General features: G+C 34.9%; 1 protein-coding gene and 1 long non-coding RNA gene across 2 annotated transcripts in view; both read left to right on the top strand.

Moving 5' to 3' along the window:
* CNOT6L (CCR4-NOT transcription complex, subunit 6-like) overlaps positions 1 to 13854 on the top strand; it is a 58205-nt gene extending 44351 nt beyond the window's left edge. The window contains exons 7-10 of the mRNA XM_008583982.1: positions 3158 to 3309; positions 5739 to 5966; positions 8040 to 8242; positions 12659 to 13854. Coding sequence (XP_008582204.1) covers positions 3158 to 3309; positions 5739 to 5966; positions 8040 to 8242; positions 12659 to 12871 — 796 coding nt within the window. The 3' untranslated portion in view covers positions 12872 to 13854. The remainder of the gene's footprint in view (positions 1 to 3157; positions 3310 to 5738; positions 5967 to 8039; positions 8243 to 12658) is intronic.
* A 276-nt stretch (positions 13855 to 14130) lies between these two features.
* LOC103599811 lies at positions 14131 to 18342 on the top strand. Its single transcript, XR_551324.1, has 2 exons — positions 14131 to 16043; positions 16159 to 18342. It is a non-coding gene; the product is annotated as an uncharacterized LOC103599811 (long non-coding RNA).
* The last annotated feature ends 1339 nt before the right edge of the window (positions 18343 to 19681 follow it).

A 19681-nucleotide genomic window follows, 5' to 3' on the forward strand; every position in this document is an offset into this window, starting at 1 on the left:
CTTATAATTAATATGGCTGTTCCCAAAGTACAATTTTAGTCTTTATTAAAAATATATAGTCAAAAATGAAGGAGGCAGTATTTCATTTATGCCCAGTTCTAGGTACTGCACCTTTGGGTAAACTCAAATTTTTCCAGTGAACAACTTTTACCACCATATGTCATTTAAAGAATTGATCATTTCTTTTCCAGAGAAGACTTGGGATGGGAGAGCATTGACATCATTGTTAGATATTTAAAGTGGTCACATGGAAGAGAAATTAGATTTGCTCTGTATTTCTTTAAACAAAAGATCTAGATCTAAGTTTAATGGAAGAAATGGAAGAAAAATACAGGGAAGCAACTTTTAGTTAAGAAAGACATTCTAATAAGAATTGCAGTTCCTTCCCTACTCCCCAAACAATGACCTAACTTTGGTAAAGTAAAATTACTCCGATACTAAAAATATTACTCTTAAGCAGGATTTTTAAACTTTCCTGCAGAACCCAAGGTTTCTATAAATAAGCCTTAGAAGTTCTATGAATATTTAGAAGTTATCTCAAAAATTAAATAGGAGTAATTGAACTGTAATTTAAAAATAACATATTCATTCAGATGTTTCAAAAACCTAATTTTAACACTTTGGAAATAACTAGCATGTTCCCGATGTGCTGCTTAGTTGACTTGTTTTTAGTGCAGACTTCTGAATCAGGTTACTGCTTGTCTGCTTGCCTTTTCTGAGTGCAAGTCCAGTTATTTGCCACTTATCTCTGTGTATGTATGTGAATCAGGATCTTTATTAATACTTTGTAACCAAAACAAAATACAGAAATCAGTTGGATACTGAGACTGATATAAGGCTACAATTATCTATAGCCTCTGATTTCAAATTTTTATATTCATCAAAACACATTGACTATTTTCAGTGACTGATTTATTCTAACATAATACTGCTTTGATCTGTTTTATATATAGGAATGTTATCAGAAATTGTTTGGAAAATGGTATTCCACTGCTTAAAAGTGTTTGAAGAAGTCTGATATGGAGGGTAGTCAATCCTGTCTACAGAACATATTTTGAATCTGCTTACTTCTCTTGCCTTAACACCATCATCTCTCATCTAAACAACCTCAAAAACTTTCTAATTGGTCTCTCAATTCCTGTTTTGGCCCCCGTAACCTATTTTCCACAAAGCAGCTAGAGTGATCTTTAAAAGTATAAATCAAATAATACCATGTTCGGGCCGGCCCGGTGGTGCACTGGAGAGTGCTCCCACCAAGGGTTCGGATCCCATGTGGAGACCGGTTCCCGCTCACTGGCTGAGCGCAGTGCGGGCACAACACTGAGGGTTGCGATCCCGTTGCCGGTCCCTGGTACGGGCGTGACACCGAGGGTTGCGATCCCGTTACCAGTCAGTAAAAAAAAGACAAAAAGGGAAAAAAAAACAGACAGAAAAAAACAAATAATACCATGTTCTTGCTTGGAACTTTCAGTTGTTCCTCTTCCTCTCATCTTCAACATCTTTTCATACCCTTTCATTCTTTTCTAACCCATAAACATAAAGATCTTTGCTGTCTCAGGACCTTTCACTTTTTCCTTCTGTCTGGAATGCTCTTAATCCCCTTCTTCTTGGTAACTCCTCATCCTTCATGTTTCAGCTTAAAGATCACCTCAGAGTAGAGGGTGGAAACTGTACTCCATTTAAGCACTTTGGGTTAGAAATAGTCACATGACTTGACCCTTCACACTTCTCAGCACATCTGAGACATTCAGAACTGGAGCAGGGAGGGAAATACTGTTCTGTCTAGCACAGCATCCTGCTTGCATAGTAAGCTTTTAGTCAATATTTTTGAAGGGATATCTGCATGCTTCTGTTTTCAAAGCTAGGAGGAAGGTAGGGAGGAAGGGGGCATGAGGGCAAAGATGTTATCTCTACATATAATATCTAGTGAAAATAGTTCAGTAAATTACCTGAAACTGGGTAATGTATTAAAAACATAAACTTAAATTGTGCAGTTTTGGAGGCTAGGAAGCCCAAAGTTGAGGGGCTGCATCTGGTGAGGGCCTTCTGCTTGGCTGCGACTCTCTTCAGAGGCCTGAGGCTATGCAGAGCATCACATGGTGAGGGGCGCTAGAGCATATTAACATGCTCACTTGCTCTCCTTATAAAGCCACCAGTGCCACTCCTATGATAACCTATTTATCCATTAACACATGAATGAATTAATCCATTTATGAGGGCAGAGCCCTCACAATTCAGTCTCCTCCCAGTGGCCCCACCTTTCATATACTGTAGTTAGATTTCCCACTGTTACAATTGTGATCAAGCTTCAATATGAATTTTGGGAGGACATTTAAACTATAGCAAATGGCTTGATGAAGGTCACACTGCTATTAAATGTCAGCGCTAGGCTAATTCTGTTAAATCCAACAACTTTACAATACTTAGTATTTTCTTTCCTTAGTGCCAAGCTATTATTAGTGCAGAAGCTATCATCACAAGGAGAGCCGTTTCTTCATCTAACAGAATTTGTTTCTCTGAACACTTATACCCAATTGCAGCTTTCTAGTAAAAGCCAGATGGGAAAATCTGTTACTCCTTAGCTGAGATGAGGGTGTGTTTCTGCATTTTCTTGACAAATGCTTTGATGTGGTACGAATAAAACTGCAAACAGGGTAGGTAGATAATTTATTCTGTTCTTTTTCATTAACTCGAGGACTCAGTTAAGATTGTGTGCACCTTTAAATACCAGAAAATCCCAGCAGTAGCTTAAAACAAATTGGGGAAGAGTAATTTTCTCACACAAAAAGAAGTATAGAAATAGGCAGTCCAGAACTTGTTCAGTTGCTTTCCCATCCTTAGAAGCTTGGCTTTTACCCTCCTACTTCTTACTACATGGTTGGAAGATGGTGGTTATTCCTCCAGGCACTAGCTAGAAGGGACAAAGATATAAAAGGGTGAATTGATATATATGTCATCATTGCTACGTGGGGCCTTCAAGAAAGTTTTTACAGTAATCAGACTTCTTATGTCTAAGAATTGTATCATATGGCCACTTATAGCTAGAAAATGAGGGAAACAGTGAATAGTATCTGTAGTTTGTGCCCCCTTCAGTTAATGTCTTGGCATGGTGGTCCAAGTACCTAAAATCATCATAATAATGTATTGTACCTTTTAGATTTACATTGGTACAGAAGCATACAGTGGAATTTAACCAAGTGGCAATGGCTAATTCAGACGGATCCGAAGCTATGCTGAACAGAGTGATGACAAAAGATAACATTGGTGTCGCTGTGGTATTAGAGGTCCACAAAGAACTATTTGGAGCAGGTAAGTGCAATTTAAAGTATTCTTATTAAACATAAATGCCATCCCAAATTTTCCCATCTCAAAACAAGTGAAGCGAATCTTGCTGCTATTCATTGCAGTTATTTTTTTGTCTTTTGAGGAATGGTAAGGGAGATGGGCAGGAAAATAGCACTAATCATGTAAAGCATCATATATTTCTTAGGGTTTCTTGGAATATTCTACACTTCTATCACAGACCTTTTTACTTATTAGGTAATCTATGTGAAGTATTTCTAATATGCCATTAATTTCAAAGGTTTTTTGAAATAGGGAATGTTTTTGTTAGGCTGAATTCAGAAATTATGATGACTTGGTCGGTCCTCTTTTGAGCCATATTTTTAGTTTCTTGAGTATGAATCTTTTGTCTTGAAGGTTAAGTACATGACATGTTTTCTTTTTGTCTTGGAGGTTAAGTACTTGGCATGTTTTCTTTAATTTCTTTGTTATATCTCAGTCATTGTCAGGGTAAGAGCCAGGTCTTTCATCTACACGGTACTTTTATATCAAACCTTTTCCCACCATTCTTCAGTTTATTCATCATCAAGGACAATCAATCTTTGATAGGAGATTTAGGATTTTCTTCTTTTTTAACCTTTCTATTTTTATCTGCTTTATGTCCTTTTCATTCTCAAAAGTTTGGTACTTTTTTCTGGTATTGTGAAAATTAAATTTCTTTTGGAGTTTTACTTGCTTTTTAATTTATAGAAGAGTCATTCTAAGTTATACAGTAGACACTTCCACATTCTGAAATACATGTCTCTTACACTCATAGAAGGGGACTTTAAGAATATAGAAAGTGTGTATGGCTCCTTTGAAGGATCAAATTTTTAATATTTAATACAGTGAATATTTAATTGATAGACAAAATTAACACTTTATAGTTCCAGGAAAAGGAGACAACTTAGAAGATTTTGGCTGCAAGTATTTATCTTATGATCAAATTGCTTTAAAAATGACTACTTCTGTCACATATAACAGATACTTCAGTTACTTGTTTTCTCAATATTAAAAATAATCATAGCTTGGTAAGACTAGAAGGAAACTTAACTTTACCAAAATAGCAGACTTAGATAATTAGGATTTTTCTCCAGTTTATATTTAAATAGATAAATTTGAGACATTTCTATAAAATTTCAATAGAAAACTTAAGTTTTGTATGTTCACTGATATTTCAACAGTCCAAAAGTATATAAAGTAAAAAGAGAGAGACCACTCATCTCATTCATACGCTCCAGAAATAGCTTTTGTTTATTTCTTTATAGAGATATAAATATATAGGATATATGTATATAGCTTTATTTAAATAGTATGCCATGCATACTGAGCTTTATGCATTAAATATTTTATGGATATCTTTCTCTGTCAGCACATGTGTTAACTAACTATATTAAATTTAATTTTTACAATTATCAATGTATTATTTTGCCCACCATTTGGAAAGTACCATGTTAATCTTTATTTTGAAAGAATTAAAAAATATATAATTTTAGGAAAATAAAGAACCTTAGGGATTTTCTAGCTGAGTATCACATTTTCCACATGACCCTGAGCATCAAAAATGTTAAGTGACTGGCCCAAGACTACACAAAATAGTAATAAAGCCAGGTCTAAAACCTTAGTGTTCAATCTTTAAGAGCATACTATTCCCTAATCTTCATTTTTAAAATAACTTTATTTGGGCAGATGGTATGAATTTGTTTGGGCAGCAAATTCACTTTCTTATTTTGTATAGGTTAATATTATGTTACTGCCTTTTACTACTGACTTATCACTGTTGTGCTTAGGAAATGCAAGGTTGGATGAGTACTGGACAGTGGGAAGAATTTAAATTAAGGTATAGGTAACTTAAATAATGAAAGCCTGCCTCACTAGGTTATTGTGACATTTAAATGATAGATATTTAAAAGTGTTTGTTAAAACTAAGTAAGAACGTATAAATTGCAGATACTATCATCAGATGTTCATTATACCATGGTATAATTCCTAACTTGGGCATGTAGAGAGTAGGGGTCAGCAAAGCTTTTCCGAAAACGGCCAGATTGTGTAAATATCTTAGCCTCTGTGGGCTACATACGGTCTCTATTATAGTCTTTTTTTTTTTTTTTTAAAGAACCCTTTAAAAAGTATAAAATCATCCATATAGCTCATTCAGGCTGTACAAAAACATCTGGGTAGCCAGATTTAGCCCATGGACTAGTTTGCTGACTTGATCTAGAAGAGTAATCCCCATATTAGGATTACCAGAATCTCAGCCCTTTAGTGTCTAAGAACTACTTAATGAGATAAAAGGAAGGCATAAATTCTCGGAAAAAAGTAATGAAGTGGCTATGGATCTTTTTGAGAAAACCTTAAGACACTATTTTTCTTGAAAAATAAAGCATAACCTTATCTTTTATAATGTTTAAATTTAGGTATGAAGCCTATTCATGCTGCAGACAAACAGCTGCTTATAGTGGCAAATGCCCACATGCATTGGGACCCAGAGTATTCTGATGTGAAACTCATCCAGACCATGATGTTTGTCTCAGAGGTTAAAAACATCCTGGAGAAAGCCTCTAGTAGGCCTGGCAGCCCAACTGCAGATCCTAATTCCATCCCGCTGGTGCTATGTGCAGATCTTAACTCATTGCCAGATTCAGGTATTTATAGCATCATTTCCTTGCTGCTTTCAATTTTGTTTTTACTATTAGTTCAAAAGCCAGCTACTTTTGAGTAGAGAATTTATCTTTTAAATTAGGGAATGTATCGGTGAGAATCCCAGGGATGGGACACAGAGTAATTGAAGAAAGGTTAATAAAGAAGCTATTTCCAAAGGTGTGGGTGGGGTTAAGGATAATAAAACAATGAATGATGCAGTCCCCTTTGGCACTAACTAGGGGAGTTAGGGTCCCTTTTCCACTCCTACACCTAAAGAGAAAAGTGGTGGGAGCTGTCATCAGAACTTGAAAATGGTAGTTACAGTTGTAGGAGCGGGACATATAATAGGAGTGATGGTTTTGAACTGAATAATGCATTCAATCCCTGGTAAATCAGCAAGAAGGGAAACGGAAATTTGTACCCCTATCTTACTCTTCTCTTGTCCTCTGATCTCCTGCCAGGGCTGCCCATTAACCAAATCCAGCTAGAAGCTGTAGTGGGGGAGGGGTTTTTGCACTTGATGCAGTAAAGATCAGCCTCCTGGGCACAGAGTGCTGTGGAGAAGGATGATCTGAAGGGGCAACCAGAAAATATTCACGGGTAGCTAGCTACCTAGAGTAATAACATTGGTAACTTTTAAGTAAATTCATTAAATGATATTTGAATACTGATACTAGGTACAGAAGAATCAAATTCTCCTAGGATTTCACTTCTTGAGCTCCACTAAACTATTTTATATCCCAAACTTATTTTAGATCTTTGTAAAAATCAGTTCTGCATTTTAGATACTAAATTTCAAATGTAAAACATTAAAGAATTACTCTTTTGCTATTACCAAAGCATATTCTAAATTTTGTATATTATCACTACTATACGAGGCTACTTAAAATTGTTTAAAATAATCACTCAACAATAAATATAAAATAACCTTAATGTCTACACTTGAAATATTCAAAAGTTACTAAGCTGGAAAATATCTTTCTCTTCTTAGCAAATAAATGCTGAAATCATTGTTTACAAATGTTTGTTTTCAACCCCTAGCCCAATTGGCATCTTAATCACATCCTCTTTTCTTAATCCTTTGTCTGAGTTGATTTGCTCTCAAATACAAGTTTTCCTCCTATTTCGTTTGATTTATTTAAGGCAGGTAGCTGTCATTTGGCAGCACAAAATAGCTGACTCTGGAGCCAGACTGTCAGGGCTGGATCTCCATTCTGCCACTTACGAGCTATGCAATCTGTCACTAAGTGCCTCATTTTTAATAAGGGGATAATCAGTTTATCTACCTCATAGAGTTGTTTGTGAGGTTTCAGTGTGTAAAGCACTTAGGACAGTGTCTGGCATGTAGTAAATGCTAGATAAATAACTTTTTGAGCTCTTCACACATGTTGACATTGTGCTCATCACTTACTCATTCTATCTTACTATCATTCCTGATCACAAACAGAAAGAGATGACTCTAACAGAGTTCACCAGTCATCATACTAAGTAAGGGTTGTGATACTGGACATATCTAATATTTTTGGCCAAGTGGTACACCTCTAGCATATGACAAACTGAGAAAACTCACTTAAGCTCAAAATAACGATATTTTCTAGCAGACACTAGATGTTGAAATGTTGAAGATGCATTTGTTGTAAATGATTTTTTATTATGTATACTACATTTATATATTCCCAAAGTCATTGATTTACTGCCTAGAGTGGGGAAATACTAAAGAGATTGTGGTTTGGAATGATATGCCAAAGACATTTAGGTCAAGACCTTCCTGGTGAATGCTACTCTAGGACCTGGGATTCATCTTTAGCCTGAAGAACCACCAAGAAAGCTGAGGATATTTCTGGGTGATCTTGATACTTTGTTCTGAAATAGGGAAATACCCTTCAATTCAGTCGAATCATATGAAGTTGCTATTTGATCTTTTTTTTTTTAACAAGAAAAAAGTTTCATATGGCTTAGCCTAATAAAACCACTCTGAACCTGATGCATCCACTTGGCAACAGGTCTTGGCTGTGAATGCTTATGTAAGGACTAAATGCTAAATGGTTGTGTTCCTTTCTTCTTTATTCTACTAGGTGTTGTGGAATATTTAAGCAATGGAGGAGTAGCTGACAACCATAAAGACTTCAAGGAACTAAGGTACAATGAGTGTCTTATGAACTTCAGCTGCAATGGAAAGAATGGAAGCTCAGAAGGGAGAATTACACATGGCTTCCAACTTAAGAGCGCTTATGAAAATAACTTGATGCCTTACACCAATTACACCTTTGATTTCAAAGTGAGTGGCAGCTCTGGGCTGGTGTAGAAATTATTTCAAATACAAGCATGTGACAAGAAAGGTGTAAATTCTATATTTATGATTAATTGTATTCAGGAATTTTTTGATTCTCAAAATGTCTAGGATAAGTATGCCTTTAAACAGAAGGATGTTTGTTAGGTTTTGTGGTTATTATTGTTGTCTTGCGAATTCTTTTTGAACCCTCATTTGGTCAAATTTCAAATAATGTTTATAATAGGAAAAACTTCTAAAATGCTTACTATGTGCCAGGTACTCTTCCAAGCACTTTTTATGTATTAATATAGTTAAATCCTCACCTGTCCATACTATCCCTTACTTTCAGCAAGAACCCAAATAATAAGCACCTAATATAGCTAAACTGACCTTGAATTAGTTTATATAGTATTCTCTCAAAATTTTCTTAGTACTTTTTAAAAATTATTTTTTAATTTTCCAGGTTTCTTTTGGGATGCAGTTAGAGAAGGTTGCCTATTTTATATCCATGAGTACTAATATATTCCCAGGCAATGGAACACTCTAACTTAAAAAGAGAAAAGGAAGGCTTTTTTTTGCAAAGTAAGAAAAAAAAAATTGGAGGGCTCATTGTACAAAACCAGCCATTCTTTAGAAAGATTGATTCTGTAATTAATCCATTTTCCATTGCCAATTTTCTGATCACTGCCTACCTGTAGCTCCTGTTGTAGCTCTTTTTGACTGTCTGTCATTTCAGGCATCTGTACTAAAATCTTACACAATCTTGAAGAAATGCAGAGGTTAGAAAGTGGTTTGGTATAAGAAGCCTAGAGGGAATTTAATAAAATACCAAAAGAAATTTATGAAATGGGCTCTTTCACATCTCCAATAACCATTTTTCCATTTTTTGTGTTTGTCAGCTCCTTTTCAAGAAATAAATTTGTAGTTGTTATTAATCAGCTTTTGTAATCATGAAGTAAAAAAAAAATTGCTTAGAAATTGAATTAATTTAGAATTTTTGCTACTAGGGTAGACAGTTCTATTCAGTAATAGTTCACTTTGTTCTAGTTACACATATGAGTGATGTACTGGTAAATACTTAATAACCAGTTTTCTGGGAAAAGCAGCCCTGATTTGTAGTGTTCACTGATTTCTGTGCAGTGCAGCAGATTGTGTGCTCCCAGCATGATCTCGTTGAACTCAGAGTTAGGAAGAGAGGCTAAAAAAGCTAGTACGGGCTGCCTATAGCACACCACTAGTCTAGTGTAAGTTTAAAGGAACACCTCTAGATTTATCGATACACAGTTTACTGTAGGTTAAATTCTATCCTTGTGACTGTAGTGATATATAATACATCTGCCAGCATACTGAGAAAACCTGTAATAAAGTTCTCCTAAATAAGTGATAATTCTACAACTGTTTGTTGTTTTGGTGTGTGTGTAGTTAAAAAGTGGGAAAAAATAAATCATTCTACCTCACCTAGACTTTTTTAAAGGTTACTTGTTCCTTGCCCATACAGCAAAAATCAGAGAAACAAAATTAGGGGTATTAATCTAAGCTCTCTTCCTCAATCATCTGAATTTGTTAAAATTTTTTGTTGATGTTTCTTCAAAAGATCTTATTCATGTTAGTAACTGATTAAAAAACTTATTGAGCCATTTACATTGTCCAAAGAGGTACAGAAATGCCTGGTTCAGAGTGTGTTTGATGTTATATATATGGGATGGGATGAGAGAGAATGACAGAGCTGTAAATCAGTGGGAGAGTGGCATAATATGGGAAGGTAAATAGGCTGATGGCATAGATGGATGGGATAAGAGGGTGGAATGGGATGGGAAGGCAGGATGGTCAGAGAATGAATTAAGGGCATACCTGATTAGAGAGAATTGAGGTTTTAGTCCAAGTAACAGACAATGAACTTTTCAGTTTTATAACAGTATTTTACACAGGTAAAACTATCCCAGTATTGAAGGCAATTAGTAAAAAAAAGTATAGGTAACATCGAGTATAAAATGTCATGTGATCAGCATTAAATCCACATCCAAACACAGTAGTCTGCCATTGTATCAGTGGGGTGTTGTTAAATCTTGTTTACCTGGTTTAGTATTTGTTTACTTTCTTGATTGGTGAATAAGATTGACATGTAGAAGAGTAGTATTTAGAACTCAGATTCATTTAATCTAGAACTGATTTGGAGCAAATTGAAGGATAAGCAGTTAGGAGAATTACTCCTTTCTCAGCATTACTTGCAGACCAGGTGAGTTTAATAAACAGCTTAATTTAGACCTGCTACTGCTGCTCCTCACCCCACCCTTAGCCCCACATATGATCACAGCTTTCCTATTACGTCAAGTAGTAAACCTGTCTGTGTTACATTATGAAATTTATAATTTTCTCACATTCTTTTAAAAAACAAAGCTTAGCATAATGCTAGCTCATAAACTATTTTCACTGTTTTTACTTTTTTCAGAAATACACTTTTGGGGCCGGCCCGGTGGCGCACTGCTACAAGTGCGCCGCTTGGGGGTGCGGCGGCGCTCCCGCCGAGGGTTCGGATCCCACATACAGACCGGTTCCCGCTCACTGGCTGAGCGAGGGATGGACGCAACACCGAGGGTTGTGATCCCGTTGCTGGTCCCGGTCCGGTGTGGGTGCGACACTGAGGGTTGCGATCCGTTGCCGGACACGAAAAAAGACAAAAAAAAAAAGAAATACACTTTTATAGACTTGTATAATATAGTCTCCACTAAATATAAAGACTGTTTTCCCACATTTTAGTGTTCTTAAAAAAAAAGTTTGAATCAAAAGTTTAAGAATCATTAGTCTATAAACTCCTTTGTGAATATGATTAAAGTTAGGGGTCTTCCCCACATATATATATGTACATATATTTGGGTGAATTCACAGACATGACCTTACTAAGGGTAATGATAAGAGCTTTTACTCTGCATGTTTTAAACCAAGAAAATAGTTAAAAGTCATGCCTCCAGTTCAATACATCTTACTTTCTGGAGTGTTTAACATATTTTTGGGGGCAAAGAATTTGATAACTTTAGTAGCTTATGTGCATGACAGCACTCTAATAAAATGATAAAAGAAGTTTTATTCAACATAAGTAATTGAGAGTATTTCATTTGTGTTTTGTTTATAGTTGAAGCAAAGGGTGGTCTCATAAGGGGAAGTAAAACCACCCTGATCTGTTAACTCTTTTCCCAAAATTTCACTGTAAAACTAGGCATTCATCAAATTGAAAGAATAATATCTTGTGATCATATTCCTTGACTGTTTAGACTTGGATTATTAATAGCAAAAGTCCTCCCCTTGGACTCAAATAGGTTCCTTAATTTGTGGTCAAGTAAGGTTGGATAAGGCCTTTTCTCTCAAAAGAATTGATTTGTCCTTATATGAAAATCAGCAAACTGAAGTAGTAGTTTTCAAAATTTCACAATATGAAAATTCATTAAAAGTTTTTTTTTTAAAGTAGTTTATTACATTGTGATGCCATTTAAAGTACTGGCCAGAACTTATTATGTATAGTATTTGTAAATAGGTACTTCCAGGTATGGAAACATTTCTCCCTACTTAGGCTCAGGCTCTTTTGATTTGGATTGGAACTATATAGGAAGAAATTTGACTTTGCTCTCTTGTATACACAGCCTGGGATGATAAAGACATGCTGGTTTTGAGACTTTCTGGTCAGACAAATCAAATCATCTCGCTCTGAAAGATACAATTGATATTTTTACTTAGGTGTCCTTATGCAGCAAGGAAATCCAGTATATATAGTATAACAGGATTTGTAAAAATGAGTATTTTAAACTAAAGAATAGATTAGAATAGTAAGCTGTGTGTAATATTTTGTATGTATGAAGCAAATCTGGAAAGCTGAGCTAGGATTAGCAAATCTGAAAACATGTTTGGCCATGACTTTGTTCAGATGTGTTTGGATATCTTGATGTGCAAATAATTGAAAAAAAATGCCATTATCATTACAATAATTAATTTGTCATACCTTTTCATGTAATTATGTGTGTATATAAGTATCTTTATTTTTAATTTATTGTAACTGATAAAATTAGTAAAGTTTCCATTAATATTTATACTGACATATTAGATTTCACTAAACCAAGCAGGCCAATTCTAAAGATGCCTGGACATAATTCGGTGTGTTTAGCTTCTCAGTTTACCACTTATGCATAGATGCAAGGCTTTATGATTCCCATAAGGTGTTGTATTTCCCTGTTGAGCCACCTTTATTTCGTGCAATACCCATTGAAGACTTGAGCCTTATTTTACTCACTTTCAAGAAGACAATAGGTACCAAAAGTATAGGTTGCTCAGTTATTTTGCTTTTACAAACTAGGATTGTTCTTTATATATCTTGAGTTTTTCTCTTTTCTAAACATATATTTTTCTTTTTCCCAATCTCCAATCTCTTTCCAGGGTGTGATTGACTACATTTTCTATTCCAAGACTCATATGAACGTGCTTGGTGTCCTGGGGCCTTTAGATCCTCAATGGCTGGTTGAGAACAACATCACTGGGTGTCCACACCCTCACATCCCTTCAGACCACTTCTCACTGTTAACACAACTTGAACTCCACCCTCCGCTCCTGCCTCTTGTCAATGGTGTTCACTTGCCTAATCGGAGGTAGTGGAGTACTGCCCCGTCAAGACGGGGATCAGTTGCTATGGACCTGTACAGTTGTAAATCAAAGTATGTAGGAGTGAAGTATGGCTTTTAAGCTGCTTCTTCAGGTTCCTTTCATTATGTGTTTGCTATAAGACTTTGTATATTTTTGTGCATATTGATATCATTTGGCACTAGGGCTGGAACCAAAGTATTACTCTTTTCAAAGTTTTAGTTTAACATGTTTTTAAATTGGATCTTCTTCATATTACATTAGGAGTCAGCATTGATAATTGATAAATCACCAATTTGAGGCCCAACAACAGTGTATTTGTTTTTGCAGAACAGATACTTTCTTTTGAACAGTTTCAAATAAGCCAACCATTTTTGTAAAAGGCAGTTTTTAAAAACTATATATATAAGATTTTAAAGTGAGTGATGGCATGTCTTTGCAGGGAAAACTTTCTTGAATTTCTGTTTTCCTTTATGACAAACTGACTTTTGGCTCCCCAAGTCATTTGCACATTAACAAAGCACTTAAATTTGCTTGATCTGTACATAAACTATAATATAGTATCTAGCCATAATAAGAAAATTTGAGAAATTAATGATGGTTGCACAATATGTTTTCAAAATCAAATATTTAACAGCACATGAGTTTGTTTGCCTAACAGTAGTTATTTTTGTTTTTTGTTTTTTGAGGACTCGCTCTGTTTTTTTGTCCCCTTCTTAGTTATAACTTTATTAGAAGTATTAATTCTAAGCCTGTCTCTCCAATTTTCTGAAAAGGAAAACAACAGCTAAATTATACTGCCACATATTTTGAAAATAGAATTTGGTATGTTGAGGATGACCACAAAATTAGTGTCTAGTGTTTTTCATTGTTCCTATCCACGCTTCTTTTCTGTCTGGTTGTGCTGGAAAAACAGATATTATATGATCTTTATCATTTTTGCTGTTACAGTCAAACATTAAAAAAAAAAAACCAATAAAAAGACACTGATCAAAGTTTCAGAAGGGGAAAGCCATACACACATTTCATGTGTTTCCCAAAGTAGGTTAAGTCGCTGTTTGTTTTGGTTTTTTTGAGGTCACAATGGAATGGATTTTGAGGGGGGAAAGAACAAATTTGGGGCAGTAGTTAAAAACCTTGGATCATTTTTCCTGACTCTAGCTGCCAAATGGCCACCATATGCTTTTAATCTTTGTTACCATTGTCTGTCAGGGTTGAATTTCTGTCAGGTAGAAGCTGCCAGTTTTGTTCCCAACTGTTGGATGCCTTTAGATATGTTGGAATCATTTTTTAATTATTTTTTTTTTTGCCCAAGAGGGGCCAGGTGGAAAATCTGTGACTCAAGAGGCAGTGAACATAATACCATTTTCTGGGGGAAAAAATTGGTCGGCTACTTGATGTTAATTATGGCACAGTAACAGGAAAAGGTTGTGTCTGTGTTTTTAAGTTTTTCTTTATTCTGCTTTTTTGCTGCTATAAGAGTTTTCTGAAATTTATATTTTAAACTTTTCATGCACTTTACTGTTTCTAGTCTCAAAATGTGATATTTTTAATAAACAAATTTTCCATTATGTGAATGAAATTTTAAAAGAAAATAGCCTATATTTGTGTCTCACTAATATATAAAGTACAGGTCAAATTTAAATTATTTAATTTTATTAGTTTTAAATATATACAATTTGTCTCTTTCAAACTTGACATCTTAGGCTGTTTTATTAGTCTTAACTGATGGATTTTCTTTGGTCGTTTTGTACTAATTTCTCCCGTAGTAAATTAATCAGGCTATATAAGATAATATTTCCCCTGAAGGGTAATTTTAGTGGGATGAGGGTGGTGGGATGATGTAATATCTATGTGGGATTGCATCAGAAGGGTTCTGTAAACCCTAAACTCCCTTTTAAAAGTGCCTAGTGATAGAGGCATTGTTTGTCATCTACTGTAATTGGAATGTCATTGTAGTTCAGTGAAGTTTGATGTAAATAAAATATTCTTTTAGAAATGTTAAAGTACAAGAGTAAAATAAAAAGAAACCCTTAAAGATGACAGATTTTCCTCAACGTGCAGGTATTCCTTCTTATATACCTCAAGCATCCAGCATCTAGCCATTCAAATTGATTACGTGAAGCATAGTACTGGAAAGTAGAATAGCATGAAAAACTTAATTTTGTGGACATTACCTTTTTTTGTAATCAGCTACTGTATGTTTTATTTTAGATCTTTTGGGTGGGTTTTCTGCTCTGGAGGTATATGCACTAACAAAATACTTTCCTCCTTTCATACACGCATGTTTATTAGCAATGTGAGCAATATTTCTTACCATACTTCACTCCCAATATTTTTTGAGATGTTTGTATAAAATGGAATTTAAAGTTCACTTATGATTGTATATGAACCACAGAGGAGCCCATTTATTAATAAAAAACTTTTTAAATAGTTAAATGTAGAGGGAAAAAATAAAAAAAAATTGGGAAACATTGTAAACAGCTTAAGTTTATTTTGTGTATGATCAAGGCACTCTGTTGCAGGAAGGTGTGTAATTGGGTTCTCTCTGCTTCCAAATGCACTCTTTCAAACCCTTCATTATCCTGTGTATTTTTAATGTGGTTTTAGTAATGTTAGTAGTAGCTTTGTTGAAGTAGGTAATTGTGTTATGTTTTAGGTGGTACCCACACTTGGGGCATGGTAACCCAAATTTCATGTGCACGGTTTCCCTTTTGCCCATTGCCCGAATTTCACACACCCTTCACCCTATGTTCCCTCTGTAAAAGGAGTGGTATCTGTTCTGAGCTGCCAATTCAGATGATCAGAAATGCTGCTGTCCTCAGCATTGTCTTGTTAAAACTCATGCCATTTGGAACTTTGGCAGTGAGAAGCCAAAAGGAAGAGGTGAATGACATATGGTATAAATTCAATGAAAGTAAAATATATATGCTAATATACTTTCTAGTTCTCAGAATTAAGTTAAAAAGCTTTATGCTGCATATTTTATCTGAAGATAAAAGAAAATTTAGGCATTTTTGGATTGTGATGTATTATTTTTTTAAAACTGTTAAATATGATGTCATTGTCAAAGAACTGGATTGTTCTTTAAATTTATTAAAACAGTGTTGTTTGAGGAAGGGAAAACCACTGTTTGCCATTGTAACAGTCATACAAGTGCATGTCAAGTCACCCACTTTCTCAGGCATTGGTATCTGCCTCATAGCTTTACACACTTTGGTGGGGAATATTGCAGCATCCTCAGGACTGACATCTGGGAAAGGCTCAAATCCTGCATGTCAAGTCACCCACTTTCTCAGGCATTGGTATCTGCCTCATAGCTTTACACACTTTGATGGGGAATATTGCAGCATCCTCAGGACTGACATCTGGGAAAGGCTCAAATCCACTTACTGCTCCTTGCTCGTTAACTTTGTTTTAAAATATTGTGCCTGGTGTCAACTTTTAAGCAACAGCACTGCCTAAAAGCAAGCAGAGATCAGAATCCCAGCACCATTCTATAGGCAACTTTTTAGAATTGAGATATAGTAAATCTGTTCAAGATTTATGATGTTTTATGTAAAAAAAAAAATTTTGTATGACATAGCTGAATATTTTTGTTTTATTTCTTTGATGTACAAGGTGTGTGAACGTTTGTTTGAATATCACATGTTAAAGTCAGGTATGGCACAATGGGTTCTGAGACCAGCTTTTTCCCCTCTCCCATTTGCCTTGTTCCAAGCTTTCTTTTCAAATTACTTTTCTGATATTCTTAGGCAGATATTTAATTTTACTAATAAGCATCCTGTGTGAATGTATTAAAGAAGCCACTGTATTTTAGTTTTGTAGTTTGCAGAAATATAAAGCTCTTATATGCCCCTATTTTTTGGTGTCTTAAAATTATATAAATTCACAGAAGAGCAAGGGAGAAAGTTGAAAGATTTGTAAGGCTCATATCACTTGATTCTATGGTAAAATGTTTTAGAATTGAGGATGTGGTACATTAAAACTGGAACATGGGCAAACGTTGTGTTCCATTTAAAACTTCTGCCTCCTAAGTATATATTGTTAAATGGATAAAAATTTAAGTTTGTATTTGCATTTCCAAGAATTTCTAAAAATCACTAATGCCATTTGTACTTTTGATATCAAATGGCAAAGAGTAGAGAAAGCACAAGGAAAAATAGGTTAAATATGTTCTTTGAAGGAACCAGAGGCATATGGTTTGTCATTCCTAATGCAAGGCTAGATTTTCTAGCAATAAAAATTGACAATTCTAATATTTATTTCATTCTAAGCTTTTATATTCTGAGTTCCTGAGATATTTTTAACAGCTTTGCAAAATATACTGACCAATCAGTTGCTTTTGTCACAGAAAACTTTAGTTTTTCCTATGATAATGGTTTTATTGCAAGTGAAGACTATGGCACATTTTCAAAATAGTATTTATACATATATTTTGACAGAAATGTGAATTCTCACATTTGTAAAGTATTCTCTTTCTCTTTCTCCCACCTGCCCTCCTCTTCAGAAAAAATTAACTTTCTAATGTGTAGATGTGTTTACCCCTTTCCTTTTGAATTGTATTATGTTTGTAGAACTCTGTGAATTGTAGACAGACAAATTAATTGGGGAAGTTAGAATTATTTTTCTAAGCCAAGAACTTCAACTAAAGTTTTGAATTTGTAGACAGATGAGAACTTTTATGCTTATGGTTGCTTTGAGCAATTTTAATTATGTAATAGCATCATAATCACCAAATTTAAATTCAAACATAAGTAAATCAGTACATCTTTAAGCTGGCCTTTTACCAAAATTATAATCTGTTTAAGAAAGATCCCAAGAGCATCTTTCACTTTATAAAGTGATATGCCCATTTTTATTTTATGTGTCACCTAAAAGCTTAAGGGGAAAAAGAAAAACCCTTATATCTCTACTGCAAGATGTTCTGAACACAAAAGGAAGGTGGTAAGGGACAGCATGCGTATTTCTTGTTTTAACAAAATACCTTCTTTATGTAAACTTCTATGTTAAATCACAAGTTCCACAACAAGAAATAGGGAGATACCAAGAGAAGCAAGCTTTATTAACCTAGTTAGTAATTTCTTTTGACATAAGTTTGGTTAGACTTGCGTTATTCTTGGAACCAAAGGAAAAAAAGTGTGTTGAAGTTTTCATTCAGCAAACATAGCGTTGAAGTAATGGAATATTTTTAAGTAAAATAGCTCTCACTTTCAAAGCATATGAAATAGACATTTCTGACTATTAAATGTTAATTTTTTGTGGCACATCATATGTTGTATTGAGCTGAAATTAGAAGTATGTCATCAGAAATAACATTATGAAAAGGGTATGCAAATGCCAAGTGATATGACTCTTGGCATGGTAGCACGGTATGTGCAGCTTTCAGAATCTTTCAGAAGGCATAGTTTGGCACCTGTAAGTAGTTATTTTTGTTATAACAATCTCCCTTAATTTAGGTAATTTCCCTGTTTGTGTGTCACTTAACTCTAAACCATAAGAATCATGGTAGCTCTCTCTGAAGTGGTCCTTTCTTGCTCGTTTCAGTTTTGCGTTAATTTCAAATTACTGATGTGTTTTCTTTCAAGCTATCAATTTGTTATATGTAAATTATCTGAACTCACAAGATTGGCTCAGTGTTGACGTGTCAAACAATGGCTTTGCTTCTTTTTGAACAGACTTAGTATCCTGCTACTTGTTTCAATTTTGATGCAGTAAGTGATGCAGTATCTGGCTTTGTATTTATTCAGAAACTGTACTGTTCTTTCTCTGTGCTTAACTTGCTAAAAATATATTCCCTTACCTGTGAAATTCCTGAGCGGTGCTCTGCCAACTTTTGGGGGAGAGGGGTTTGGATGGCTGTGTTACTGCACACTGGATCTGGAACTGTTCAGTGTTGTGAGTGGCAAATTTCTTAAACACCAGCAGCACTGAGAAGTGCACTACGGGCATTCGTACAGTTGTCCAAATGCAAACAATTCTTTCATCCAGGAGAAGCTGAGGTATAGAGTTCAATAGGAATACTTGGAATATTTTGAGGAGGATGAACATTTCCACTTTCCCCGGAGAAAGTGGTTTTACTCTTACTGAACACATTCTCTCTGACAAAATCACCAGCTGCTTTATTTTTCTATTTATTAAACAGTTGATGAGTTTGAATCTTGACCAAACTGCTCAGCTGAGATGTTTTTCACAGTAGACACTGTACAAAATGTGCGTGCAAAAGGACACAGTTGGGTGGTAGTATTTTTTCATTAATATGAACATTGACTAAACAAAGCAGTCCTGCCTTTTAAATCTTGTGGCAGCTCAGAAGGGAGGTGCTTAAGAACCTTAACTACTATGTCAGATGACAAAATACTTTTTTCCATTTTGGAGATTGGGTACTGCTCACACATGATGTATAGGGCTAAATATATGCTTGTTTCCTTGCACCTGTGTACTTCCCCTTCTCTCCCTCCCTTTCCTTCCCCTGTAGGCAATAAATGGCCATTTTGCAACCGCATACCTTTGTCTCAGTTTTTGACTCCTCATTTGTGCAATATGTTTCTGCTTTTAGGTTTCTGCTTTTCACTTGTGAAGTGAAGTAGGGAACCAAGGGAATTCAGGCAAAATAATTACAGATTTATGGTACATTTTTTTCTGGTGAGAACTACATTACTACTTAAACTAGTACTTTCTTTGGAGTAGATTCTGCAATTACTTATGTGACTTGCTTTGCCTGAAATCTGAGCAAAGGACATGTGTCACTTCTGAGTGGAACTTTAAGAGCCAGTGTTTTTTTTTTTTTTTTTTTTTTTTTCCTTTTTGTCTTTTTTTTTT

Source organism: Galeopterus variegatus, unplaced genomic scaffold (assembly GCF_000696425.1).
Source record: "Galeopterus variegatus unplaced genomic scaffold, G_variegatus-3.0.2 Scaffold3112, whole genome shotgun sequence".
Taxonomy (NCBI): Eukaryota; Metazoa; Chordata; class Mammalia; order Dermoptera; family Cynocephalidae; genus Galeopterus; species Galeopterus variegatus.